This window comes from Vulpes vulpes, chromosome 10, assembly GCF_048418805.1.
Source record: "Vulpes vulpes isolate BD-2025 chromosome 10, VulVul3, whole genome shotgun sequence".
NCBI classification, from domain to species: domain Eukaryota; kingdom Metazoa; phylum Chordata; class Mammalia; order Carnivora; family Canidae; genus Vulpes; species Vulpes vulpes.
The window spans coordinates 10,421,466-10,449,419 of NC_132789.1; the positions used below are offsets into that span (position 1 = coordinate 10,421,466).

General features: G+C 45.4%; 1 protein-coding gene across 12 annotated transcripts in view; it reads left to right on the forward strand.

Moving 5' to 3' along the window:
• Positions 1 to 27,954, forward strand: part of RPH3A (rabphilin 3A) — a 273,026-nt gene that overhangs the window by 189,449 nt on the left and 55,623 nt on the right. For 6 of the 12 annotated variants that reach the window (XM_072722872.1, XM_072722874.1, XM_072722873.1 and 3 more), the window contains one exon: positions 18,279 to 18,367. In XM_072722872.1, coding sequence (XP_072578973.1) covers positions 18,297 to 18,367 — 71 coding nt within the window. In that variant the 5' untranslated portion in view covers positions 18,279 to 18,296. Of the gene's footprint in view, positions 1 to 13,450; positions 13,472 to 18,278; positions 18,368 to 22,626; positions 22,639 to 27,954 lie in introns of those variants that run through there. The other 6 variants (XM_072722866.1, XM_072722868.1, XM_072722869.1 and 3 more) reach the window with 2 other exon arrangements.

Consider the following 27,954-nt stretch of genomic DNA (forward strand, 5'->3'; position numbering starts at 1 on the left):
GAAGGAACATTTTTAATCCCCATTTTCCAGGTATGGGAAATGAGGTACAGAGAGGCCAGGGAACATGCCCAGGGTTCCAGGCTAGCAAGGGACTGAGCCAGGACGGTGCCAGTGAAGTGTCTGGGTTTAGCCACTCCCTGTCTTATGGGTCCCTTAGCCGAACACAGGTTGGTTTCCTAGGAAGGGTAATGATTGAGGAGAGGTTCTGAGGATGTCTCCAGAAGCACCAGGTGAAGTGGCTGTTGGAGGGGCTGTCACCTCCTCCTCATGTCTCTAGATTCAGACCCTGGCTTCAGTTTTCCCGGGATCACTTGGCTTTCCAGGAGCTTGGTCTTCTGCTCAGGACTTCTGTGTCCCTAGGTCCCATGAAGGCTTGTTAGGGGACACTTTTGTTTCCTTTCTTGATTTTCATACGGAAGTCTGTTCACTCAAACCAGACCAAAAACAGATAGCTGCAAGGCCTCCACTCATCTTTCAGACAGAAATGACCTTCATGCATCCCTTTCTTTCCTCAAGTTTCTTTTCTCAAAAAGAGCTAAAAATCAGGGCCAAGGGGACACACTCTTCACTTGTCCTCCACTTTGAAAGACGAGGATCTTCGTACTCCCTCAAATCAGCCCTCATCAGTGACCCGGTTTATTGTAGAAACTGAGCTGGCAGCCTGGTTGGAGAGGAACCCACTGGCAACTGCCCCCAGCTCACTTGCAAACCTTTTGCCTCAGAGTGTGCGCCGTGGACACTAGAGGTTGCAAAGACACTTAGAAACCCATTTGCTCCCAGCCCTGGTTCATTATCCGATCAGACTCCAGAAAAGCTAGACAGTGCTAGACAGAATGTGCTAGACAATTCCTGTAAGTTTTCCATCCCTGGCGAATCCCCAAACCAATGTGTTCACCACTGGCTGGTTTCCATTCTACCAGTTCACCTCGTTCTGCTCCAGAAAGGTGAATGGTTGGATGAACAGGGTTTGAAATGCACCTTGGGCGTCTCGTGGGAGAAGTTGGCCAGGAAACAAGCCATAATGACAGTACTTTGTAGGTCCTTGGCACTTTTCCTCCCAAATTGGCTCTTTACATCAATTATCTCGTTATCTACCCCTTGCCTCAACCACACTCTAAAAAAATAAAACAGAAAACAGATCAAACTACTAAGTGTTTGCCCCACTTGATAGTCCCTATCATAGAAGGAAAAGTGGAAATGTAGAAGCACTTGCTGATTAGTCTAGTACATTATATATATATATATAAACATCCACATATTCAGAAGCTATATGGCATATTGTTACACATTATGCATATAATGTACTATCTAATGTATACACACACACACACACACACACACACACACACATACATATGCGTATGAGAAGAGAGAGAAAGTGGATTCACATTATTTGGAGTAGTTACATTCTACAAAGTCACCATGATCACTGAATAGCAAATACTGAATCATTGCTCCTGAGGGAAATAGGGGGTTAGGTCCCCGTAAGCCTCTCATCACACTTCACCAACCGATCCATGCATATCCTTTATTTTATGTGTTTCTGTTTAAAGACGTCTTACTCAAACGTGTCTTTGTTCAGGCTACTGTAACAAACTACCTTAAACTGGATGGGTTATAAAGAACAGAAACTTATTTTTCACCACTCTGGAGGCTGGAAGCCTGAAGTCAGGGTGCCAGCAGTGTTGGGTTCTGGTGAGGATCCTCTTCTGGCCTGCGCACTGCTGACTTCTTGTTGTGTGTTTACATGGCAGGGGGCTGAGAGGTAAGAAAACACTCTCATGACTCTTAGATGGGCACCAATCCCATCACAAGGGTCCCAGTCTCATGAATGCAGTTAGCTCTCATCACCTTGCACAGGCCACACCTGCTAATACCATTACATTATGGGGGTAGTTCTCAACACTTGGGTCTTGAGAGGACACAAACATCCACTCCATACCAGTATATAGTATTGTTGATACATTAACATTGAACTCAGGGCCAACAGCACTGTAATTCATGGCACATGAACTTATCTTACAAGCATGTTTTCTCTATAAGGCACATCGCAGCCTTCTTGCACTCAGGAACACCAGACAGCACCCTAGCGCTGTGCTATAGGGGACATATTAAACAGTGAAATCACCAGTGAAGATGCAAACAACGTGGCACTAAACCAGACCTTGAAAAATAGACTTGTGTACAGTATGAGAGCTGAAGGCAGAGTCACCAGTTAGACTTTAGCTGGTTGGGCTTTTAGCATGTTGGGCAACTCAGTTTTTTCTGGCTTCTCTCTCTGTGTGTGTGTGTGTGTGTGTGTGTGTGTGTGTGTGTGTATGACCAGGAAAGTGCTACAAATATTGCTTTGGGGGTTACAAATAAATTTTAGTGAGTAGGCAAATTCACAAGTACGGAATCTGCAAGTCACAGGAATCGATTCTGAGTGTGTGTGTGTATGTGTGTATCAATCAGAATTATATTAATTGTAAACCTCACTCAATTGTAAAATTGTAAATTGTATCAATCAGGATTTCATCAATTGTAAACCTCACTGTGCGAGGTGATGAGAGCTAACTGCATTCATGAGACTGGGACCCTCGTGATGGGATTGGTGCCCATCTAAGAGTCATGAGAGTGTTTTCTCACCTCACAACTAGCCTCACTCAGGCTAGTTCAAGTGATACAAGGGACATTGATTGGCTAATGTAATAGAAGAGTCCACAACACAGCTGAGCTGATCCAGTGGCTCAAAAATAGCATTTGGATTGAGTTCCAATCATCTAGCCCTGCTTTCTTCTGGGTTGACCTCTCCCTCAGGTGGGCTTTCTCCACCTGGGAGAACCCCAGCAATGTACTTAGAACCCAGAAACTCACGGCTTAGCTTCCCACAGTTCACAGAAATCATTCTCCACAAGACTGACAGTTCCACGAGGGTGGGGCGTGAGGGAGGTGGGATGAGGAGCACACATGTGTTCCTCCTCTTCCTGATTCCAACACTCCAATTTTCTTTTAGGGAGCCAACCTTTCCATATCTTAGTCCATGGCATTCTAATGAGGACCTCAACTCTGCTTGTGTCATATTTATTGATTTGCCATTGACCAAAGAAAGCTAAGTCCAGAGTGAGTGTTGAAGGAACACTCACTAAGGTGGAAGGCATGTTCGTAGAGGATCATCAATTTAACCATCTCCCTTGCTGCCCCAGGACAAACTGGACCATGGCCTGTGTTCCACGTTTTTGCTGTTGGCTTCATACACTTTTGAGAGCTCATATAAGTCCCTGGAAATCTGGATGTTGAGAGGGTCTGTGTGTCCATGTCAGACCCTAATGCAATAAAATGCTTCACCTACTAGAGTGAGTAGCTTTGAAAAGAAGAGAAACTAGATCAGCTTCAAATGTAGTTTTTTTTTTAAAGATTTTATTTATTTGAGAGGGAGAGGGAGAGAGAGAGAGAGAGAGAGAGAGAGAGAGAGAGAATGAGCAGGCGGAGGGGTAGAGGGAGAGGGAGAAGCCGGCTCCCCACTGAGCAAGGAGCCCAACATGGGGCTCAATCCCCAGACCCTGGGATCACAAGATATGACCTGACCCATGACTTAACCAACTGAGCCACCCAGGCGCCCCAGATATAGTTTTAATGTAATGTCTCTTCAGAAGATCTTCAAGTCAAAGGATGGACGGTGACTTGTCTGATGTATCTGAAGGTGTTGTGTGTATGTGCACATGCACGTGTGTGGTGCATATAAAAATGGACTCTGACATCTGAGGTTTGGACACTCACTCTGCCATCTCTTTAGCTGGAGACTTTGGGTCAATACCTAACCTCTCCTTGCCTCAGTTTCCTAGTACAAAATGGAGCTAAAGACTGAGATGAGGATTAAGTTAGATATGGCTGTGCTGGAACAGAATGAATACCCTCTTGTTGATTTGGGGGCTCAATGAAGGGGAATGGTAGGAGGAAGAGGATGGTAGATGAGTAAAGTTGAACTGTGCTTGACTCCCAGCCCTGTTACTTACTAGCTCTAATTCAATCTTGGGGAAAGCTAGTTAACCCCTACAAACCTTAATTTTTCTGTTTGTGAGAGGGACTCAGTGGTGTCTCTTTGCAAGCATTATGTGAGCCCATGTGTGTAAAGCACATAGTGCAGCCTCTGGCACCTGATAGACAATAATGCCATTACAGGTGTCACTACCAGCCTTTATACCCCAGAGATGTGACCAGGGTGACTTGCTTCTCTTTATTTCATGCCAACCATGTGCCAGGCACTGGTCCAAGCTCTTTAAAAAGTATTAACTCATTTAATCCTTTGATGTTCCTTTGAGGGAAATACTGTGTTCACTGTTACTGTCATCTCTGGCTTTCGTATGAGGGAAGTGAGGCACAGAGAGGTTAAGTGACTGTCCTCACACACAGGAAGACACAGAGCTGGGTTTTGAGCACTGGCAGCTTGGCCCCTCTCAACCTCTGCACTCCTCTGCCTCCAGGGATGAGGGTCTAGTGCCCACCTGCCCAGGCAACTATGAAGACCAAGGGCTTTGTAAATCACAGAGGGCTCCATCCATACTTGATATTCTGATGGCTGCTTCTATGGGGACACAGGGAGAGAGACAGGAACTTTCTGGTTTATTCAGGTTCTTCAGCCAACACCAACCAAAATTCCTTTTTCTGTTACTTTCTCCCACCTGGGGCGCCAGGAGGCCCTGGGCAGGACAGAGGATGGAGGGAGGCAAGTCTTCAAGATCTATTATTCATGGCAACGAAGAGAAGCTTTTTGTTCCTTTTGAAGCGGTCTCAGATTTCTTAGCATCCACATCCCAGGGAAGTGGCCATGGCCACACTGTGTATGCAAGGCAAGAGGTATCCTCCTGGCTGGAGATTCTAACCCATTATTTTTTGGGTGGAGGGGGTTCTGGAAGAACACCTAGGTAACACCTGTGCCAGCACTGGGAGCAGTTGTCTTTACCACTCTGTTTTCCACTCCCACTCTCACCAGCCCTAGGAAGTAGGTGCTGTCACAGCACCCATTTTACAAATGGGATTGAGCCTCTAAGAAAATTATTAAAGTTTGCCAGACTCACCCAGCTTGGGTTTAGCATTGGAGTGGGGGAGGTGGGGGGGAGGGTTGGACCCAGGTCCATGTGACTCCAAAGCCTGAGCTCTCAAAGGAAAATTCTGTCATTAAATTTGTACCATGGTGAAATGAGGGTGACATGTATATGCGTGTGTGTGTGTGTGTGTTATGCCAAGGCAAGAAAATAAGTAGAGCCTTTCCTGGGCCCTAATTGCCTCTGCTTCACAAGGATGAAGTGAAAGTATGCATTTTCCTGGGGCAGGGAGCACCCAAGGTCAGAGTACTTAATCTTTCTGTCTTAAGACACTGGCCCTGCCTGCTTGATAAGAGAGTCAGGCCAAGTCAGGGAGTCAATGCAAGGAGTTTTGCCCACATATGACTGGACTGGGAGGATTCCGTGAGCTTGAGCTGCTCCTTTCCAAATGCAGAAAGGGGAGGCCATTCAGAAAAGCACATCACCCTCTTTACAGCAGCCACAACAAGTAGTTTTGCTGTCTGTGTTGGATTACTTCCAGCATTGGGAGCTCCTCACCCCTCAAAGTAGCACACCCTCCTTTTGATACTTCTGAGGATGAGAAAGCCATTCTTTACCTAAGCCAGTCTCCCTCACTGTACCTCACTCCTGTTGGTGGCAGGTCTGTCCAGGTGGCTGTGTTATAAGAGTGATGGTCCAGAGTAGTGGTTAAGAGTGTTGGCATTTGAAGGGAGACACACTGGGGTCTCTATGCTGGCTGGCTCCACCATTCCTGGCTGGTGACCTTGGGTAAATTAGCATACCCCTATGAACCTCAGGAATAGGAGTAATGTCAGAGCCTGCCTCAATTTTTTTTGGAAATTGCCCATGAAGGCTGGTGCTCTTAATTTCTGCGCCATCTCATCTTTGCTAAGGACAGAGCCTCAAGGCAGGAGAGTGAACTGGTCATAAGCACAGGCTCTGGAGCCACACTGCTGGGATTCTAAATGTGTCCCTATCATTTATTAGCTGTGTGACCTGAGAGAAGTTACCTGACTTCTCTGTACTCTGGATGCCTCATCTCTGAAGAGGAATAATTATCGTTCATCAGGTCATTGTGAAGATTAGGTGAGCTAAGTACCTCGAACAGTGCCTGGCATGTGGCAGGCACCCAGAAACTGGTTGCACGTGCAGAGGAATAAATGAGGAGAGTTTAACGAAGAGACATTTATAGTCAATCTAGCAGGTCTTGGATGCTCAATGGCCCAGCACCCAACAGAGGGAGCCATCACCATCTCTAGGCCTGGAGGGGCAGGAAGGGAACGCCTATGGACTCAGAAGCAAAGGAGTTGTATGGAGGGGTTCTCCTGATAGGCACTGTGACCCCCAACAGCCCATGGTGGCCAGAATGAGGGGTCCAGGGGGATTAAATGTCCCAGCCTCTCTCTTCCCTTCCTCCAGTCATCTGCTGGTGCCTCCCATTAGAAAAATCCAACCAGGAGCCAGAGGGCAGGAGAGCCACCAATACCACACAGGACATTCTCCCAGTGCACAGAGCCGGGTGGAGGGTGAATAGAAAATATCCAGCAAAGCTATTTTTACTATTGGGTTAGACCGTACAGTGCTGCCACTATGCAACCATATTTGCCATTTGAAAACAGCAAATTAATATTATGCTTAGCCAAATATTATATTATTTGCGTCAATAGAGCAGGGTGGTTAGAAGGCTCATTTATAGAGGACCCAGGTCTGTGTCCTTGATATTCCACTTGCTACCAGTGTGACCTTGACACACTGGGGCCTCCGTTTCCTCATCTGTAAGATGGAAATGCTATGTCTCTCGTCCATGAGTTGTGAAAATGCTCTTCAGCTGTGAGGATGAGGCCTGCTGTCATTTTTTTTAAGGGATAAATGCCCTTCTCTCCTCTATTTTGTCCTGGAGGTAGAGGAGGGGTCAGGATGGCACAGGTCTCCGTGGCATGATGAGATTTAGGGCTGCAGATAAGTCCGTTCCAGCTGGGTTTTTAATCAGAATGAGTTTCATTGCATCTTGGGCCTGAGTGGCAGCCAGGGGCCATTAAGCTAAATGACTTGTTTTAATACACAGACCTGGCTCATCACATTTTCCTGTTTGGGGTCCCGTGTGTCTGGGCATGCATGAGCAAACACAAAAATCAGTCCTGAGCTTTTCCTCTTTCCCTTGCACACCACAGCCTAGCTGGAGCAGAGATAAGCTTGGTTAACAACACAACAAAGGCAAGTTTCTGCTTTATCAAGGAATCTGGTAATTGGCTGGACTGTGCAGGGAGCCCTGGAGAGCATTCTGTAAGTGTCTGCATTTTACAGTTCAGTATTTGGATTTGTAGACTCAGGGCACGGAGATATTCATAACCCCGGGGAGGAAGGAAAGTCTTGGGGGACCGCAGTCCAGCAAGAGACATCCCCCAGGAAGATCAATTCTGGATGCTCTCCCCTGCCTTCCGTGTGTGAATGTGCATCCTGCTGTGACTCCCTGGCTGTGTATCCTTGGGCAAAGGACTTGACTTCTCTGGGCTTCAGTTTCCTGATCTGTAAAACTGGGTAGTAAAAGATAGTGTTTTCTGGATTGTTCTGAGGCTCAGATGAGATCTGCACATGAAATACTTAGTGTAGTCCTGGCCTGTAGGGCACACAGACAGGGTGGGTTAGGTTGTTGCTGCAGTAACAAATAAGCGCCAACGTTTCAGTGGCTGGAGCAACAGAGATTTATTTCTCACTCGGATGTGGTGGGTTAGTAGGGGGTATCTTCTCTGCATTTGTCCTCCCACAGAAACATCGGCTGAGGGTGACTCCATCCTCATACATCCTTGATGGTCAAGATAGAGAAAGGGGAATGTGGTGAAGAATGCAATGGTTTCGTTTCCACCTGGGAATGGTTACTGGCCAAAGCAGGTCATGTGGCCACTCCCAGCTTCCCAGGGAGAGGCAAGGGTAATCCGGTCACAGAGTTAGTCAACAGCTTATCATCATATGATAATATCACACACTGTTATTTCCATTAGTCATCATCATCATGCTTCATGTACTTACTCTGGCTTCAGAAAGGCTGGGACATTTCCTTCTAGTGCTAGAGCTGGCTCCTGAATCTTTAGGAAAATGTGGCTGAGGTCATTATTAATAATACTAATAACGTCAATTCGTGATAGCTCCTACTTGACGAGTGGGTGTTTTGTGCCAGACTTGAACTGGGGGCTTCCCATACACCATCTCATTTAATCCTCACAATAGTTATAATTTGAGATTTAATTCTACAGACAAGGAAACTGAGGGTCAGGGAGGCAAATACGCTGGTCAGGCTGGTAAGTGGCCGGATGGGCTTGGTCCCCACACCCATACCCTAGGTCACCCTGCTGAACTGTCTGGAAGAGGATGTGGTCTTAGCCTCTGGATGCTTAAACACAAGCAGGGCTGTCTGGGTGGAGACTGCATTAGGCTATGGGGTTAAACATGGACTGCTCTCTCTCTTAAGTCCCATTTCCCCCTCCTCCTTGGCCCTCCAATCACCCCAGGCTCCATTCCCAGGAATTTCTCCATTCCTGAAATATACCGTGTCCACTGAAGCCTCTGAGTCTTTGCTCACTCCCATCCCCATCCTTTCCTTCACCTTTTAAGTCTTACTGCTCCTGCTCATCCTCTAAGGCCTGGCCCAAATGTCCCCTGTGCTAGGAAGACCCTTGCCACCCTGACCCCCAGGCAGAACCAATACCAGAATCTTCCTCTTCCCATGGCATTTACTACATTAACAAATCTGAGCATTTTCTAGACACACACAGACACAGCTTTTTCAGAGGAGGGAAGAGATTAGTCTTTGTTTTTAATTAATGCCAGCTCTCTCATCCTGACTTTTAATACCGCCACCTCATTTGTCTTATTAAGTACTTAGTTTTGCTTTTAATTAGTGCTGTTTATTGTCACTGAATTTTAATTGTCAGTGCAGGGTCTCAGCAGGCCTTGGTGAGGAAGCTTTGCAAATGTTTCCTGTCCTCCTGCAAAGCCTGAGCTTGGGTGGCAGTGCCTCTGAGGTGGGGTGGTGGTGAGGGGGGTTCCAGGGGGTTGTTGAAAGCTGGTATAGTTCACCCCAGGCCTCAGCCAATTCGGACTGCCTTTGAGATCCCTGGTTGCTCTAATGTAGCTGGTCTATTAAGACATGTAGAGCTCAGGAGGATTGCAACGACAAAAATTCAATTCAAATGGACCTGAGGAAGAAAAACAGGAGGAACATTTTGGCTCATGGTTGCCAAAAAGTCCATGATAGATTCAGGCATGGCTGGATCCAGCATTCTAGTGCATCATCAGGATTCAGTCTCTTTCCATCTCTCAGCTCCACTTTTATTCTTTGGCAGGCCTTTCTCATGTGGTGGCAAAAGTGATTAATAGCTCCGGGATTCTGTTCTACCAGCTAAGCAATCCCAGTGAAAAGAGAATGCTTGCTTGCTTTCTTTGTTCCTTTCTTTCTTTCTACCTTTCTTCTTTCTCTCTCTCTCTTTCTTTCTTCTCTCTTTTCTTCCTTTCTAAGATTTTATTTATTCATTCATGAGAGACACAAAGAGAGAGGCAGAGACAAAGGCAGAGGGAGAAGCAGGCTCCCTGCAGGGGGAGCGTGATGTGGGACTTGATCCCAGGACCCCAGGATCATGACCTGAGCTGAAGGCAGACGCTCAACTACAGAGCCACCCAGATGCCCCAAGAATCCTTCTTTCCATAGAGTTCCAGCAAAAGTTTTAGGACAGGCCTTCATCTGTCCAGATTGGATCATGTGGCTATCCCCAGACTAATTGCTATATAGCTCATGGGCTATAATGCACTGATTGGCTGGACAAGGAAAGTTGGTCCACTTATAGGGACCAGAATGAATGAGCTCCTTCTAAGCTGTACAGATTGATGCTGAAAGAGGGAAAGTTTTCCGAGGGAAATTTGGGATGCTGTTCCCCACCTAGAAAGAGAGATAAATGCCAACAGGCAAAACCAAGAAATCTCTACCTCACATAATCCACTGAAATGTGTCACTCAAGCCTAAACAAACACTGGAATTTAGACCTTTGTTCTCCTCTCCAGCTGCACCCTCAAATAATATTAGCAATGACCTCCTTGCCTAATACTTGAAAAGGAGTTTAGATTACAAGGTCCCTGCACATGTGTTAACTCATTGGCCCTTCCTAACAACTCTGCAAGGCAAATATAACAGAGATAGAAATTTTTATGCCCTCATTTTACAGATGCAAATACTGAGGCCCAGAATAACTTGCCAGAGTCCCACAGAAAAATAAAATGAACCGGGGAACTAGGGTAGCATCCCAGAGTCCAGGGCCAGCTGTTGTTCTATCACAATGGGCTGCTCTATCGGTCAGCTTTTGCTGCATAACAAAGCACTCCACAGATTAGGGCCTCAGAACAACAACCACTAATTTATTTCACAATAATAAATAATTTATTTATTTTAGGTCAGTGATTGGGTTGAGTTCAGCTGGGTGGTTCTTTGGTCTAGGTTGATCTTATGTGGGTTTGTTCACATCTGTGGCCAGCTTGTATGTTGGCTGAAAGTGAGTGGTTTATGATGGGGCAAACGCAGCAGTTAGGATGACTGTGACCCTTACAGTGTGGTCTCTGCCACCTGCCAAATTTGCTTAAAGAATAGCAGGGGGTAGGCTCTGTGCCTGCCTGAAAACCCTATAAAATGAGGACTGTCCCATGGGACTCTTTAAAGGCTCATGGCAGGAATCATCAGTTACTGCTGTGTGGCTGTGGGAGAACCATGTGGAGGTGACAGTGAGTTTGCTTTGTTTCAAGACCAGGAGCACAGAGGAGCCTTTATCTCCAGTGTCTCCCAGGCCTGTCTCTCCCCTTGTCTCAGGCACCAAGCAGTTCAGCATGGAAGGAGCCAAGGCCTTGCCATTTCAGCCTTAGCCAGGTTCTGGGAAGGCTGGAGATGTCCCAGCTGGCTCCAAAAATGAAGAGAAGCCAACAGCAGCCTGCATCCTCTCGATGAAGCTGGCTGTAGTTGGCCATATAGGGGACACTGTGGCTCTGAGACAGGAGCCTGGAATGGCAAGGCAGGTGGGCAAGTGGAGCGGCACTCAGCTCCATCGTGTGTGGTTGGCAAGGCAAGAGACTGTCATCTTTTCCTTTGCTGGCCCTTGGCCTTGCCTTGGCTAGGGTGTGTTGGAACCCTAAGAACTCAGCAAATCAAAGCTGTATGTGTGGTTGAGACAGAATAGAATGTATTCAGCTCACTTCTCAAAGCTTTTCCATGGCTTCCATATCATTCAGAGTGGAAGCTCAAATGGTCCTCATGATCTGATGTGCCCCCTTTTCCTCCCCCCACTACTGCTCTGATCTCAGCTCCTACCCATCTCCCTTTTGCTCACTCTCATCCAACCACTCTGTCCTCCTTGCCATTTCTTTAACTTAGCAGCACATGCCTACCCCAGGGCTTTTGCACTTACTTTCTTCTCTGCTTGGAATGCTCTGCCTCAGATAATCCACGTGGCTAAGTCCATTACCCCCTTTGCTCAAATCTTTGCTCAAATATAATCTCTCAGTGAGTCCTCTCTGAATTCCTATTTAAACCCAAACTTCCCACTCAATTATCAGCCCCCCTTCTTGGTCTTTATTTTTTCTCCAAAATGCTCATCACCAGCTGAGCCTTTTACGTTTGACTTACTGTTTGGTTATTATCTGTCTTTCCCACTAAAACATAGGCTCCGCGAGGATAGTGACTTTTCCTCCTTCTTGTTTGTTTGCTTTGATTTTGGATCCCCAATGCCTAGAACAGGGTTTCACACATAGTAATAGATGTTCTATAAATATTTTTTTATTCTTCCTATTTCTCAACAGAAGCTGGCAATCTGTACTTTTAATTAAATCCTGTGCTTTTAGAATATTGGCATGATTTTACTTAAAAAACAAAACAAAACAAAACACTGCATGGGCCAAACAAAAGATATTTTTCAGCTGGGACCCTATTCCTGGAATGTCCCACCCACCCCCAGACTCCCCCTGTTTGAGGTCCTTGACACAAGTTGCATTTCCCACACCATCAGATAATCTGAGTGAGTTTTTCCAGATTTCTAATTGAGCAGTGATATGCTAGACTCAGGGGAAGAGGAGAGGGACAGGAAAAAGACACAGAGAGATGGAAGTGACTGGGTGCCATCCAAGCTGGTGGCTGCAGGTTCTGCTGTGAAGCATCTGGGTGAATTCCAAGACTGTGGGGCTGGGAGGCCGAGCATGGCGTCGAACTCTGCAATTCTGCGCAGGCAGTGGCAGCTCCGCTGGTTCCCTGCAATGCCCTCAGGTGCCCCGTGCCCCTTCCTGCCGGCCTGTCACAGACACCTGCTGCAGCTCTGAAGCTAAATGGGCTTTCAGGGTTGGTTTTTCAGCTCATCAGAAAGCTACAGAAGACCAGGAGGTTCTGGTGGTTGAAGTTCCTGAGCAAATAGTGCCAAGGAGAAGCAGGCAGAACAAAATGCAAAGAGGGAGAAAGGCAAGGTTCTGGAATCTGGCTTTTTCAGGCTTGGGATGGAGTGTTCATGGTAGTTTTAGATGCGACGTGGCATGTTGCCTAACACCATGCTGTGCAGGGGGGCAGATCTGGAACGGGCCTGGCTCTGCCACTTACATGCAGATTTATTGAGTGCCCACTGCCCGAGCTTCGGTGAAGATTTACTGAGCATCTACTGTATACCGTACTCAGGACTGCCTACAGAGTGAAAACACAAGGCCCTCTGTTCAAATCTTATTACAAATCTAAAGATGATAACAGCAGAGCATTAAGGTAGGTTCGGGGCCCTTCCGTGCACAGAGCCCTGGGTGACTGCCTAGGTTGTAGGCCCATGAAGCTGGCCCTGCAAGCACTGGATGTACAGCTATTGAACAAATCTGGACCCAGCCCTGCTGTCATGGAGCTTACAGAATAGGTAGATACACAGTAAATAAAGAAGAAAAATAATAATTGCAAATCGCAACAAGTATTTTAAGGGAAATATACAGCGAGAGTAAGCAATGGGCTAAGAGGAGGTGACTTAGCATAGTCAGGGAAGGCTTCCTGGAGGAGGTGATACGTGAGCAGAGACAGCAGAGTATGAGAAAGAATCGGCTGCATGAGAGTATGAGGAAGATGCCACCAAGGCAGAGAGAACAGCAGAGGCAAGGGTCTGGTAGCTGGAAGAGCCAGTGTGAGGGGAGTGTGGTCAGAGATACAAGGAAGGTAGCAGGCGGAGGGGCCTAACAGTTCTTTGAAGTCATGGAGGAGGCATTAGGTCTTATAATGGGCAGCCACTGGAGCACTTTATTATTTTAAAATTACATTTAAAAACATCTAAATGTTCATTTCTTTTTAGATCGCTAACATGGTTGCAAGTCCGAAGGGATATATTGTGAAAATTCTCCTTCCCAGCTCAGCTTCATCTACTCACTTCCTCTCCCCAGAGGCAAGCAATGTTCTCTGCTTCATGCTAGTTCTCTACAGAGATACTTTGTGCATGTATCCTGCCTTCCCTTGTGCAAAAAGTGGTGTTGTTCTGGAACGTCATCCTGCCTCTTGGTCTTTATACCAGGCAGTTCATCTTAGTGATGCATCCGTATCTGTCATAAATAATCTCTTTATTCTTTCCAGCTGTGTAGTACTCCCCCGTCCACAGGTGCACCGCCCTCAAACCAGCACTTAGTGTCAGGCATTCAGATTACTAAATAGAAATGCTTTAAGCAGGACCTTGGGAAGCCCACTTAAACTCTCCATGATTCAGTTTCTCATCTGTAAAATGGGGATAAAAACATCTATGTCGAAGGCTGCCATGAGAACTGAACAAGATAAAACTTGAGAGGCACTTAGCATGTAGCAAGCCCTTGACATGGGAACTGTCAATTATTGCTGTTGTTGCTTTTTTTTTTTTTTTTCTGTTGTTGCTTTTGTGATGGAAAGCAGATTGTTCCTTGGAACTTGCTCCAGGACTGGGAGGCCATCTGTGTCCAGGAAAAAGAGCGGGAGCCTCTGGCTTCTGGTGAGGCAGTGATTTTACCCTTTCTGAACTTGAAGCTGCAGGCCTGGATCTGAGCCATGACTTTGGCCTGACTGAGCTGAAATGTGTGATTTTTTTCAGCATCTCCAGGGCCAGGGGCTGGGTGGGCACGTCTCTGCTTGTTTCTGAGGCTGAGAGGTGGGAATACAGTCAGGGGCTGATGGTCACCAAACACTCATCAGGACTGAACAATCTAAAACCAAGGGGGAATGTTCTATAGGTATGAGCAGAGTAGTGATTAGCACATGGGCTTGGGAGAGAGTTCAAATCCTGGCTCTGCTTTGTTGGTAGCTGTGTAATTTATTAAGCAAGTGGCTTCATCAGTCTGAGCCTCAGTTTCTTACCTGTAAAATGAGGATATTATCACTTACCATTAAAGCAAATGGTGAAGGCATGGAATTTTGCACACAGTTGACACTCAATAAATGTTACTCATCATTGTTGGATAAACTATATAGTCTAGGGGAAGTAGGAAAGAGGAGTTCCCATTCTGCAAGTGCTCACAGCATGTCAGGGACCGTGGTAGGTGCTTAAACTCACCAGCGTGGTGACACCAAGGTTCTGTGGGTCCTAGGGCGGAATCCTGTATAAATTATCTGACACATGCATCTCTACTTTGCTCCTGGTATCAATGGTGGGTTTCCCTCTGCTGCTCCTGTGTGGGGCTGCAGGCCTCCTGTCCACTGTGGCAATGGCTTCTCTGTAGCACACAGTAGGAGGCACGGGGGGCCTGAAAATGTCAGAGGCTTACCATTGGATTTTCTCCCCTTCTATTAACTCAAACCTGACATCTTGGCTGGACTTAATGCAGCATCATCTATGGGCAGGTAGGAGAACTTCTTAGGATCATCTCCTATCAGATTAGAAGGTGATTAAGTGGCTTGCCCAGGGTGATGAACTCAGGGATCAGAACGTCACTGTCCCAAAAGTCTCCCTTCTTCTCTCACATGAGGTCAAGTTCTCTAGAAGCAGAACCTGTGATGGGATTTCTAGGACAGGGAAGCAGTATAGGGCAGTGGGGGATGTGGCCTCAGCCCCTCCAGGAGAGCTCTGGAGCATGCTAGCATGCGCCCCTCCTGTAAAGGACATCAGTGGTACCTGCTAGCCCTCCCCTCTTCCTGCCCCCTTCCCTACCCCTCAGTGAGGGCCTGCCTGTGGACACATGACCTCCCTTCTCTGGGCTCACTCCGCTGGTGTTCAATGCCTCAATGACTCAGGTATTCACTCTCCTGGCCCATGCCCAGTTGACTGGCGCACCCACTGGACTGGCACCTGAGATGTGAAGTGCCTTGAGAACCCTGGATGGCCAAGCTGAAATAACCTGTACTGTCCAGGGTGGCTTCTGGCTTGGAGGGTGGAGCTGGGTGCTTTCCACAAGGCTGTCAGCCAGCGCTCTTGCTCTTTGCAGGCAGAATTTTAATAGGAAATGAACTCCTGGTGTGCACGACTGGATGCTGGAGAGGGTGGGCAGCCAGCTTCCACCTTAAGGGCAGCAGAATTTGGAGATCAGAGTTCATGGGAGGGGACTGTGTAACCCTTGCCCCAGCCCTCCTTGCTTCCTGGGACCACCCCCCCTCTCCGAGGGCAGCTTTATCTCTGCTGCAAAGCAGGAGGCAGGGTATCCAAATGAAAGTTCTGAGTCCAGTCCAGGGGCAGCCGAGGAAGCCCATCACCTGGGACTACCTGGGCCTGAGGCTCTCAGCGCCCATAGGAGTCCCTCCTTTCTTTCTTTTTTTTTTCTTTTTTTTTTTTCCTCCTTTCTTTCTATTTTCCAAGCAGAAACAGTGAAATGATCGTATGACTCTGGGAAGATTACATCAACCACAGGGGAGCAGATGAAATGGCTTTTCTATAAGAAATTCCCTTCCCACGTGTGCAGCCCCCAGCCCCTCGAAGATTTAATAACCCCTCCAACTGCACGATAGGAGGGAGAGTACTGTCCCTGTTCACCTCCCGGCTTCTTCAACTAACTATTCAGCATCCCAGAAAACAAGGCCAGGTTGTACTAAAACCTTCAGGGAAATCAGGACCCACTGGATGCAGTGATCCACCTTCTGAAGCTTTTGGGGTTTTTGTAATTAACTAAATGTAGTCTCCCTGGTCTCTCCCCCTTTACTCTTTGCAGGAGGGGCAAGGCGGAGAGCTTCGCAGAGCCAGAAGCTGGGCTCAGTTCAGCTGACTGCCTTAGTGCTGAGGGAGGCTCATGCATGCATTCAACAAATATTTATGAAATGCCTTCTATGTGCCAGGTGCTGTGTGAGGTGTGGGAGATTAAGAGAGAACAGAACAGAATGCGTTCTGCTAGGGGCTCACGTTTTAGAGATGAGAGACGCAGACTCTAAGCAAACAAACAAGACATATGATACATTTGGGGAGGGATGTGAGCTATGAAGAAACGGAAATTAGAGTGACAGGGGCTGATTTACCTTATTAGGGGTGAGGGAAGGGACAGAAAGTGTACACATGGCTTTTGCAGATGGATGTGTCACCCAGATCAAGAGACAGAACATTATTACCCTACAGATGCCCCCTCCTGCCTCTTCCCAGACAATACCCTCCCCAAAGTTAGCGGTGGATTTGCTCCGATTTCTACAACCTTCAAATAGCTTTGTCTGTTCTTAATTTTCATGTAAACACCATTAAATAGAGTGTCCTCTTTTGCTGCTGGCTTCTTTCATAAAACATAATGTCTGCGAGATTCATCCCCACTGTTAGATACACCAGAAGTTTGTTTTTTATCGTGGACCAGTATTCCACTGTGTGTACAGACCACATTTATCTAGCTACTCTCCTACTGATGGACATTTGGATGGTTTCTAGTTTTTAGCTGTTATGAATAAAAAAGTTATGAACATTTTTGTACATGTTTTAGAACGTGGTCATTCTCCTCTTGGGTATATACCTAAGAGTAGAATTCGTGAACTGTAGGGTAGATGAATGTTTATAGCTTTAATGGGCCTGCCAGTTTTCCAAAGTGGTGGTACCATCTCCCTTCCCCCAACTTCACTAAGATAGAGTTCATATATCCTATAATTCACCCTTTTAAAGCAATTTGGTGGCTTTTAAGTATCTTCATACAGTTGTGCAGCCATCATCACAATGAATTTTAGAACATTCCCATTCCCCCCCAAAAGAAACCCATACCCCATAGCCATCACCGCCAGCTCCCTTCCCCTCCCCCAGCTGCTGGCAATCAAAATATGGACTTGCCTATTCTGGACATTTCTTATAAAGGAAATCATGTACTATGTGACCTTTTGTGACTGGCTTTTTTCACTTGGCATCATGTTTCAGAGGTTCCTCTGGGTAGCAGCTGTCAATGCTTTATTTCCTTTTTATGGCTATATATGACTTTCCATTGCATAGATACACTGCATCTTGTTTGTCCATTCATCAGTTGGTGAATATTGAGTCGTTTCTATCTTTTGGGTATTATGAATATTATGAAATGCTATGAGCATTTGCATACAAATTTTTGTGTGGACACATGCTTTCATTTCTCTTGGGTGGGTAGATAGGTGTGGAATTGCTGGGTTACCTGGTAGTTCTGTGTGTAACTGTGGAGGTGCTGTTTTTATAAGCTGTGAGTTATGTTTGTGAAGATCCTGGCTGCTGTGTGGAGCATGGACTGAAGATGGCCAAGGGTAGAAGCAGCAGGATCCGTGAAGAGGAGTAGGAGCAGATAGTGGTTTGGATCAGCATCGCAGCGAGCCAGGCAGAGAGTAGTAGGCAGATTCTGGGTCTATTATGAAGATCAACCCAACATGATTTTCTGATGACTTGGGTGTTAAAAAGTATTAAAAAAAAATAAGGCCAGGATTGACTCCAGGGTTTTGGATCCCAAAGTTCACCAAGCCAAGTTGACTAGGAAATGAATCCAATGACATCCCCCAGTAGGAAGACCCTGGACAGGAATTAAGAACTCTAATGACCCTTCCCTTGCTAGACACATCGCCTTGGGTTAGTAAATGAGAAGAATGTGCAGTTAAGGAAGAAGGCTCTCCATTCTGATCCCTTTCTGCCACCAGGGGAAGCTGTGATGTTCAGTAGGAATTTCCATCTGGGGGCCTGAGTTTTCCCCATCTAGGAAGTAGAGAGGCTGGGTGTAGTTCCCTTTCTTCTCTGTATCCCCTAGAGTGCTTGGCATAGAGTAGGGACTTGAGAAATAAAGAGCAGCTGGGTAACTGAGTGATGTCCTCTCTGGGTTCCTATTTTCCAGGAGCACTGAATTTCAGCCATGACTGACACTGTATTTAGCAACAACTCTAACCGTTGGATGTGTCCCAGTGACCGACCTCTTCAGTCAAAGTAAGTGGCTGCATCTTCCTGGGAGTGGCTTATGTGGAGTCAGAAAGTCCCTATGGTTCTACACTTGAAGGAAGAAAAGAGTAGCCAAGAAAAAAAAATAGAATTTCCTTCCTGGGAATGGGGGAAAAAAACCGCCCTGGTGGGGGTATCGTCACAGAAACTTTGCTGACTTTGCTGCTCTGAAGGTTGAAATAATAAGATGAAATTCTGAGCTGCATGTCCCATATTAGAGGGGTGACATGGTGTAATGGTAAGAGCACTGACCTGCTGGTTAGAATCAGGCTTGGCTCTGCTTCTAGATCTGAGCTCATTTACTGTGTGATCACAGGTGAGTCTTTGCCCCTCTCTGGGCCTCAGTTTTCTTATCAATCAAATAAGGAAGTTGGACTAGGTCACAGGGTACAAACTGGCAGGCCACCGGCTGACTCTGACTTGCAGAAGTGTTTTCTTACTATTTGTTTTCAGCCTGGTTATTTAAAAATTGGGCAGTGTGACATAAACGTAACTTCACATTACAGAATAATCCAGTGATTATCATACCCGAATCAGTGACACACTGGATCTGTACCATTCTAGCTCACGAGAGCTGATACATTTTCAGGCATTTTGCAGGCCGGTTATTAAACACAGCCATTCTGGAAAATTGAGTTTGTAATTCTGCCATTAAATTATATTAAACATAAAGGATATAAGTACTCAAAATTAATCGCTTAATTATTTTTACAAGGTTTTGGTGTTCTCCGTGTTATGTATATTATACTGTATATATAATGATACACTGCTGCTTCCTACTTTTACATTCAGTGGGGCTTTTTCCCATTGTTAAATCATCAATTGTTAAAAGTTTACCAGCACGCCATTGCCTGTAGTGCTGGCAATCTAAGTCTGCTGTTTATCATTCCTGTAGATTTTCACTCAAAATGGCTTGTTTCGTTGAACGCTTGATAATTTTATTGCGAATTCCATCTGTGAGAATCCTGGGAATCTATGTCGGGGATATTTTTCTTCAGAGGGATTGGCGCTCTTGCTCCTGCCAGGAGTCAGGAGTGCCACTCACCCAGAGTGACATTAGCTCCTTCAGAGGGTCCTGGCTCAATGTTGGGGTCTCAGATTGAGCTTCAGATCAGACTCTGGAACACAGTGCTGGTATTTGCCTTGGACTTACTGCTCACAGTTCACTGTCCAGGGTTCTGTTTGCTGGGTCTTCTTTTTCCTTTTCAAAAAATTGCCTTACAAAGGCATAAATAGGTACCTTGAACATACAACTTTAAGTACAATTTGATAATTGTAAAAACACATGTGTATACCCATGAAGCTGTCTCAGCAGTCAAGATGAAGAACAAATCCACCCATCCCAAAAGCTCCCTCGTGCCTCTTCCTCCACCTCCTCCCCCGCCCATATCTAGGTAATTGCTGGTCTTTGGGCAACTATACATTAGTTTGCACTTTCCAGAATTTCATACAAATGGAATCTTATAGTGCAAGTTCTTTTTTGGGGAAGAGATGTCTCTTTTCTTTTTCTCAGCATAGTTTATTTCGTGATCCATCCTTATTGTTCCAAAACATCCATACTGTTTTGCATAGCAATTGTTAATTCCTTTGTATTGCTGAATTCTCTTTCATTGCATGGATATACTACAGTCCGTTTATCTGTTTGTCTGCTGATGGACTCTGGGCTGTTTCCAGTTTGGGACCAATACTAATAAAACCTCCTACAGAGATGCTTTCCTTTCTCCTGAGTAATTACTTTTTTTTTTTTTTAAAAAAAAAGGATTTTATTGATTTATTTGAGAGACAGAGAGAGAGCATGAGCAGTGGGAAGGAGCAGAGGGAGAGTGAGAAGGAGACTCCCCACTAAGCAGGGAGCCCGTAATGGGACTCAATCCCAGGACCCTATTAGGATCATGACCTGAGCTTAATGCAGGTGCTCAGCTGACTGAACCACCCAGGCACCCCTCTCTTGGGTAGTTACTTGGAAGCAGACTGTCATACTTGCATGATAGGTATATGCTGGACTTCTCACAAAGCAGCCAGACTGTTTTCCAAGTTGGTGGTGCCATTTTACATTCCCACCAGAAGGTATATGAAAGTTCCAGCTTCTCTGCCTCCTCCCCAGCACTTGATATGATCAGTCTTTCCAGCATTAACCATTCTGGTGGGTGGGCAAGTGGCATTTCTCTGTGGCTTTCATTTGCATTTCCCTACTAATAACGCTGAACATCTTATATAACATTTGGCATTCATATCACCTCTTTGTTGAAATATCTGTTCAAACCTTTTGTCCATTTAAAAATCAGGTCATTCCTTTCTTGTTAAATTGTACAGGTTTTTCTTTCATATGTTATAGATGAACATCCTTTTTTTGGATACACATTTTGCACATCTTTTCTCTTGGTCTATGATGCGCCTTTTCTTTTTCTTAACAGAATCTTTTGAAGAGGAAAAGTCTTTATTTTGAAAAAGTCTGTTTCATTCAGTTGTTTGGCAAGGAGAGGCAGTGTTGGAGAATTCCCTCACTTTCTAGCAATCTCAGAACTGCATTTAAAAAGGTTTTGCCCTGGGGCGCCCGAGTGGTGCAGTCAGTTGGGCATCAGTCTCTTGGTTTCAACTCATGTTGTGAACTCAAGGTCCTCAGATCCAACCCCGAGTCTGGCTCCATGCTCAGTGCAGAGTCTGCTTGGGAATCTTTCTCCCTCTGCCCCCCCTGTTCATGCTCTCTCTCTCTCTAATAATTAAATAAATCTTTTTTTTTTTAAGGGTCTGCTCTAATTTACCTAGGACTTAGTTATATACTGGTAAAGGGTCTTTCTGAATATTTAGTCCACCCATATTCTCTGAAGCAAAAGCCCCTGTCTGCTTACTTCCATCGAAAACCTCCAGTTCTATGATTTTACAGTTTGGAAGGCACCATGGAACTCTGTTGGCTTCCTTGTCAGGAGGAAACTTCTATGCTGCCAAGCCCTTCCCATGGTGTACTCTTGGAGCCAAACTTACTTTGCAGAGAGTATTCCATCAACCCAAAATTGTTTCTCTGTAAGATAAACAGTTGCCTGAAGGGTGGATGGGGGTAAAATATTTATTTTATTTAAGAAATGTCAGTTAATTAAAAATTCCATCCATCAGAGTTTACTTTAGTCAATATGAAGCCAAACAATTTGCCCTACAATTAAATTAGAATTATTCAAACAGTCTGGACGCGGTTTCATTAAAGTGCTCCTGGGCTCCTATGAAACATCTTCTATTCTGCGTGCATCCGGCTGCCTTGTTTGCTCCTGTGTTTCCTTGAGATATTAAAATTATTTTTCAAATAAATGCTAATGGGTGAATTATAGTCATCACACATGCTAGCTAGTCTGCTACAGCTAATGCAGATGCTTCTAATGTCTTTCTCCAGTAAATTAAGAAATCTAGTCTTAATTAACTGCTGGCCAGCCAGAGACATTTACCATTTTTGTGATTTTCAAATGCTTTTGTGATTTTCAAATACCTTCCTCTCTCAGCCCCCTTGAATCTAATGACAGTGTTTGAAAACACAATTGTGATTGTGTTTAAAAGATGGGAACGCATCTGCTTCTTGCTTAGGTAAGGCAGTTGCTCAGCTCCCTGTGTTGGGAATAGATGGGGAGAAATGCTGTTGCCTGAAAGTTGCTATTTCTCTATAGCTTTCAAGTCTGCAAGCCGCAGAGTACCAGGGGTCGGGAGCAGACACTGACGCACAAAGGGAGGCCATGACACATCTATGATTGCTCACATCTATGATTGCTCACCTAATTAATGGAGATGCTGGTCTCCTTTCTAGAGTTGGAGAACTTGCTTTCCCAAACTGGGGCGCTGCAAATGAATGACCTGCTGACTGTTTGGTGTTCATGGCCCTCCCCTCCATGTCTTCCTTATTCCCCAGGATGATGTTGGCCAAGCTATCATTAGGTGATTTCTCTACAGTACCCAAAATCCATTATTCAGATATATAAACGATCAGCTCAGTTAAATAATCAGCTGAACTGACTGGTCATTTTAATCAGAGCTGAGGAGTTTACAGCCCTACATTGCAGCAGCCTTTTCTGATGTGCTGAAATAAGATAATAATGACTGGGGTGGGGGGGGGCGGGGAGGTTTTGGGGGAACCAAACCGGAAGTAAGTCATTGCAATTTACACTCAATGGTTGTTGCATCCAGACAGTGTTGGCATTGTTAAGAGATGTCTTTCCTAACTTTATTCATTTTTTTTCTCTCTCTCTCCTTTCTTTGCCTTCCTTCAGTGATAAAGAACAGTGAGTATTTTGATACTTTGATTTTTTTACAAACTGAATTTTATCACTTTTCTGATCAAATTAGCTTTGGCTCTAAAGAGAGCTGGTTAAACAAAGGAACTAGCAAGTTTTACATTTCTAAAAAAAAAAAATTCCCAAAACCAAAAAACAAGTTTCTTGAGAAAAATAAATATATAATATTTCAAAGAATGATCTTGGTAAAGGATGGAAAAGCATTACTTAGGAGAGCCCTCAATTTCATCCTTGTAATTTGTGGGATCCCAGCAAATTTATTGACCACTCTGTGCCCACTTCTGCAGCATTTACCTTGGAACAATGTTCTCAGCTAAAGACAATGTTGGCTCACATAACTGCTATCATTAATAAAAGGTGACAAGAAATGGAACAGAGCCTGTGGGAAGTTATGTGCCACACATATGATCTCTGTCACCTCATGGGAGGTCATTCTGGTTTCCCAGTGAAGTGCCTTTGACGCAGAGGTCCTGTCTCTGCTTACAACATTTGTGTTTTAAATTGGATTCATAAAAAAAAAAATTGGATTCATTTCCTCAATATGCATGACAGATTGGATGCTGTACCAATAAATGAACAGTCAAGCTGCAGAGCAGGTCCGGCTTTGGTTGTGTGTGCACACTGAGAAGCTCTGGAAAGCCATTTTTACCCTTCCTAAGATGGGGAAGTTATCACAGAGCCAGCAGTAAGCCACCAGGTCTGGCATCAGAAAACCCAGGTCTGGGTCCTGCGCTGGTACTCTTTCAGTGTGGCCCAGAGCCATGCCCTTCATTGCCTTGAATCCTGGCTCCTTCCTTTGTAAAGTGGTATTACTACCCTGCCCTTCCTCCCTCTTCAGGTGGTGGTAGGATCGTATGAGATGCACGGGAAAGCTTTGTAAACTGTAAATCACCAAGCAAAGTCAGAGGCATATGTGACTTACAACCTTGCCTTAACTTTGTGTATATATACATTGTGTGTTTGCATACACACACATACATGTTGTATATATACATTATATATACCTTGTATTATAATATATATTAATGCCTGCATATATTATATATGTAACATGTGTGTATAATATACATTTTTTAATATATATATATCACTTGCATAATTTCAGCTTTTTTGAACCCAGGTGACCACATCATCAGGCCCAGAATCCTTAAAGGTTTTCTTAACACTGATTAACACTTATCTAGGGGATCTGGGGTGATTCTTTCCCTGACTCTGTCCTGCCCTCCCTATCTGTCAAATGGGGGCTTTGAACAAGCTGATGACTAAAGACCATTTGAATGTTCTACAATCTCTGTTGTTGGCTGGTAAGATTCTGGCCAGACAAGATCAGCTTTTTATGAATATCATGAGTATATTAGTCAGACATCCAGGGAGAGATGCTGAGACGTTGCCAGATCATAAATATGAACATTACAAGGTAAGTTTGTGACTCCAGAGGGTACTAAGGCTCTTGGAGGCTCCCTGAGTGCTGGAAGTCAAAAGGTAGGGTGTATGTTCATTCTCTTTCCCTTCTTCCTTCACCCCTTCCCTCCCCCTCTTCTTTCCTTCATTGACACATACTCACCAAGGACCAACCACATATCAAACACTGTGCCAAGCACCAGGAATACAGGAATAGCCAGAGTGTATGTATCTAGTGGAGTCTAAAAACAAATAAACAGCCGGCCAGCAACAAATACACAAGTGTGCAAGTCACTGTGATAGCAGAATCACAGTGGGCCATGGGAACACAAGGAGAAGCACCTAGCCCAGACTTGGCGGTCATGATGGGAGAGTTCCTGGAAGAAGTGACATGTAAACTGGGACCAGGTGACAGAGTAGCTGTCACAAGACAGAGTAGCTTGTCTCATCTCCACAAGATGGAGAAGAGACAGAGGAGTTCCAAGTAGGGAACAGTATGTGCAAAGTCCAAATATGAGAGGTAGTGTGCAAATTTAGAAGAACTGAGAAGAACTCAGCCTGACTTAAATGATTAGCAAGAGCCTGAGATCCCCTTAGCATTCTAAGAGGGCACAGGGGCCACAGCATCCCTCCTGCACAGCCTTTAGTTGGGTAGGGGTAAATTTCATCCAAAAGAGCCTTTATGCCAGCAAAGCATATGTAAACTATTGTGTGGTGTAGCAGCCCCTCCTTCCCCATCCTTCCCTCCCAGATTCATTAAAACCTCATTCACTGAGCTGTAAAGAGACTTCCTGCTGACACCTGCCTATGTTGGCATCCTGGGGGAAAGGGGGGGTGGAGAAGAAGAAAGGAAAGAAAAAGGATTAATTTTCTGCACACTGCTGCTATTTAATGCTTCAGAGCCTTCATGCCCCGACAGCACTTCCATCATCCCACTCCTTTTGGGAATTATAATTTATTAATAGAGACATCTGGTGGGTATTTATTATGTGACTATTGTGTGCATGAACTGAAGAATCAAGGTGGGAGGCCAAAAGGAGGTGGGAGTCTGGCCTTTCCAGTGTTTTAGGGAGCGACACCTGTGAGGGACTTCCACCAGGAGTCAGGACGGATCTCCTTCTTCACCGGAGCCATGGATCCTGGCTGTGGTGGGAGGGATCCTTCTGACCCTCTCCAGACGCACCTGAGCAGATATATTTAGGTGGCCAATGAAGCATGGCCAGGATGCCAGTTTCTTGAGTCTCTGACTCACACATGTTTCTCAGCAATTCCCTTCTCTCTTCAGAGCATCCGTCATCTAGAAAATGAGCAGGTCTGCTGCAGTGATCTTTAAACTTTTTGTTAGGGGCAAAACTCTTTCTTTGAGTAAGTTTAATTCAGAAGCTAAATATGTAAGACAGATAAGAGGAGAGCTGGATAAAGACTGTTAGTGGCTGAAAGCATTCAACATATTATAGTGAAGTTTATGCAACTGGTCATTTCAAATAACACCAAACTGTAAAATAAATGTAGAGACTCTAACAGGTTTCACCTTTTTTGTGTGGTTGCCATAGCAGATAATGTATCAGTTAGCTTTTGCTGTGTGACAAACCATCTTAAAACTCAGTGACATAGAACAACAGTTATTGATTCTCAGGATTCTGGGCTTGGCTGGTGGCCCTGCTGGTCTTGCATGGGTCTTATGCATCAAAGGGTTGGCTGTTCTAGGATGGCCATGGCTGGAATGACTCTGCTCTGCTCCACATGCTTCTCATCCTCCAGCACACTGTCCTGGGCTTGTTGTCATGCTCATGGTGGAAGTGTAAGAGAGGAAGCAGAAATACACAAGTCTTTTTGCAAATTCAGCCTCAGGAGTGGCACATCATCACTCCCCTGCATCTTATTGGCTGGAGCAAGTCATAGGTCTGGGAAGGATTCACAGGTAGGAAAATAGATTGACTCTTTGGTGAGGGGGATTCCAAATTCACATGGCAAAGAGCATGGATACTTGGGAGAGTGAAGTATTGAGGTCATCAATGCAGTAAACCATATTTTGTGCTTTTATGAAATATTACATTCTTTAAAAATTTGTTTCTTTGGGTTTTTTGACTGATATTTCTGTTTTGCTAGTGTTGAGAACCCAGCTGAGTGAGGATGGAAGGCCTGGTTGACTGCCTGCTCTGGCCCTCTTTCCCCCACTCCCCTGCAGCCCTTAAGACTCCTCCAGGGAACTGCCAAGAACAGTTTTGGGGTAACAGAAGGCAGACATCCTGCAATGTTTCTCCAGGAAGTGTTGTCTTAAGCCTGTGGATAAAAGTGGAGACCGGCTAAGTTCTTCACTCTTATCTCAGCCAGTAAACCAGGGGTCTTTCTTCATGCAGCCTTTGAAGGTCCAGAGTAGCCTCTGAGGGTCCCAGCAGGAAACAGAAGTGAAACCATTCCCATTTAATAGATCTAGAAGCTGATATTCAGAGTAGTGCAGGGCCCTAGTATGCACCCTATTTATATGCAACAGACCCAGGATTCCGATCTTAAACTCTGCTAGGTCAAAGAGGGCTTCCATTGGCATGCAGTGGCCCTCTGGATCTTTTCTGGCTTGGATACAATGCTGTGAGTAGTTTTTTCAAAGAAGCAGTACTTTGCTCTCCAGCTTTGGTCTTTGATCAGTTCCTAACATTGGACTCTGGTCTTAAAGATGCAGAGCTGGAATCCTATACCCAGAGGCCCTTGGCAAGGGAGCCACTGTCCTATCATAGGAGCATTCTCGAGGGTCCCACGCTCACAGTATTCCCCAGCATATCATGAGGAGGCCCAGACAGGCCCAATCTCTCCCTTGAGAGCAAAGGCTTTGGTTTGAAACACCACCTCATTTCCCTCTGTTTGCTTTTGGAATTAAAGCATGAAAATCCACAGGAGGCTTGCGAGTCCCCACTGAGACCAATCGGTGACATTTTCAAACACTGGATGAGCTGTTTGTCAACTGCATGTTTTGGAGCTAAGAATGGGGGAAGGGTTTGGAAAGATGCTGGCAGCCTCCAGCAGACCTTCTGCTTGTCTGCAGATGGAGGCAATTATCTCAGGTGGGCCCTCTCAGATGCCTCCATCCCCACTTATGTTTCTGGAGCCATGTATGTTCAGCAGCACCCATTTCCTATGCCCATGGATCCCAACGAGTTTGTGTTGGGGTAAGAGGTATTGGTTTCATGTCCAGCCCATGGCTGACCCTGTCTGTGACCAGATTGTGAGCTGCAGGAAATTGTCCTTGAAGGGGTCCTTACCGGGCACACAGCCCAGCATCTCACCTGTGCTCTGCTTTGATCACTGAGTTGCTTTGTAAAGGCAGGAAATAAGCAGAGAGGAACCAGAAGAGAAGAAGAAAAGTGGGGACCAAGGAGGTAAGAATGGGGGAAGTTGAGACATCCATTTCCATGGAAAGTCAGAGGGACCTGGGGAGGTGGCTGAATTAGGTTGTGACTAAGGCTCTTTGGGAAGGATGGGTCGTCTTCATTATGCTGGAGTCCAGTGTATCCTTTAAAAATAATGAGAAGAAATATCAGGCTAAGTGATGTTAGCACATCTTAGGAAGATCTTTTTGACAGAACATCACAGGCTCCATATAAGAGAGTGAGGTCTCCACTGTGGGGAGCATTCAAGCAAGGCAGACAGACAATGGTCTCTACCTCCTGGTATCTATGACTTTGTGTAATCCCCTCATCTTGGGATTAGAAAAGCTGGGACCTATTCCTAACCTATAGAACACAGCAAAGGGACAGGGTATCACTCTCATGATTACATTATGTTATATAAGACTCTCACAGTTGACAGGAGCTAAAGTCACCTGGTATACTTGATGAAGCAAGCAGCCCATAGGATGACATTGGAGAAGCCCACCTAGTTAGGAATTGCAGATTGCCTCCAGGATCC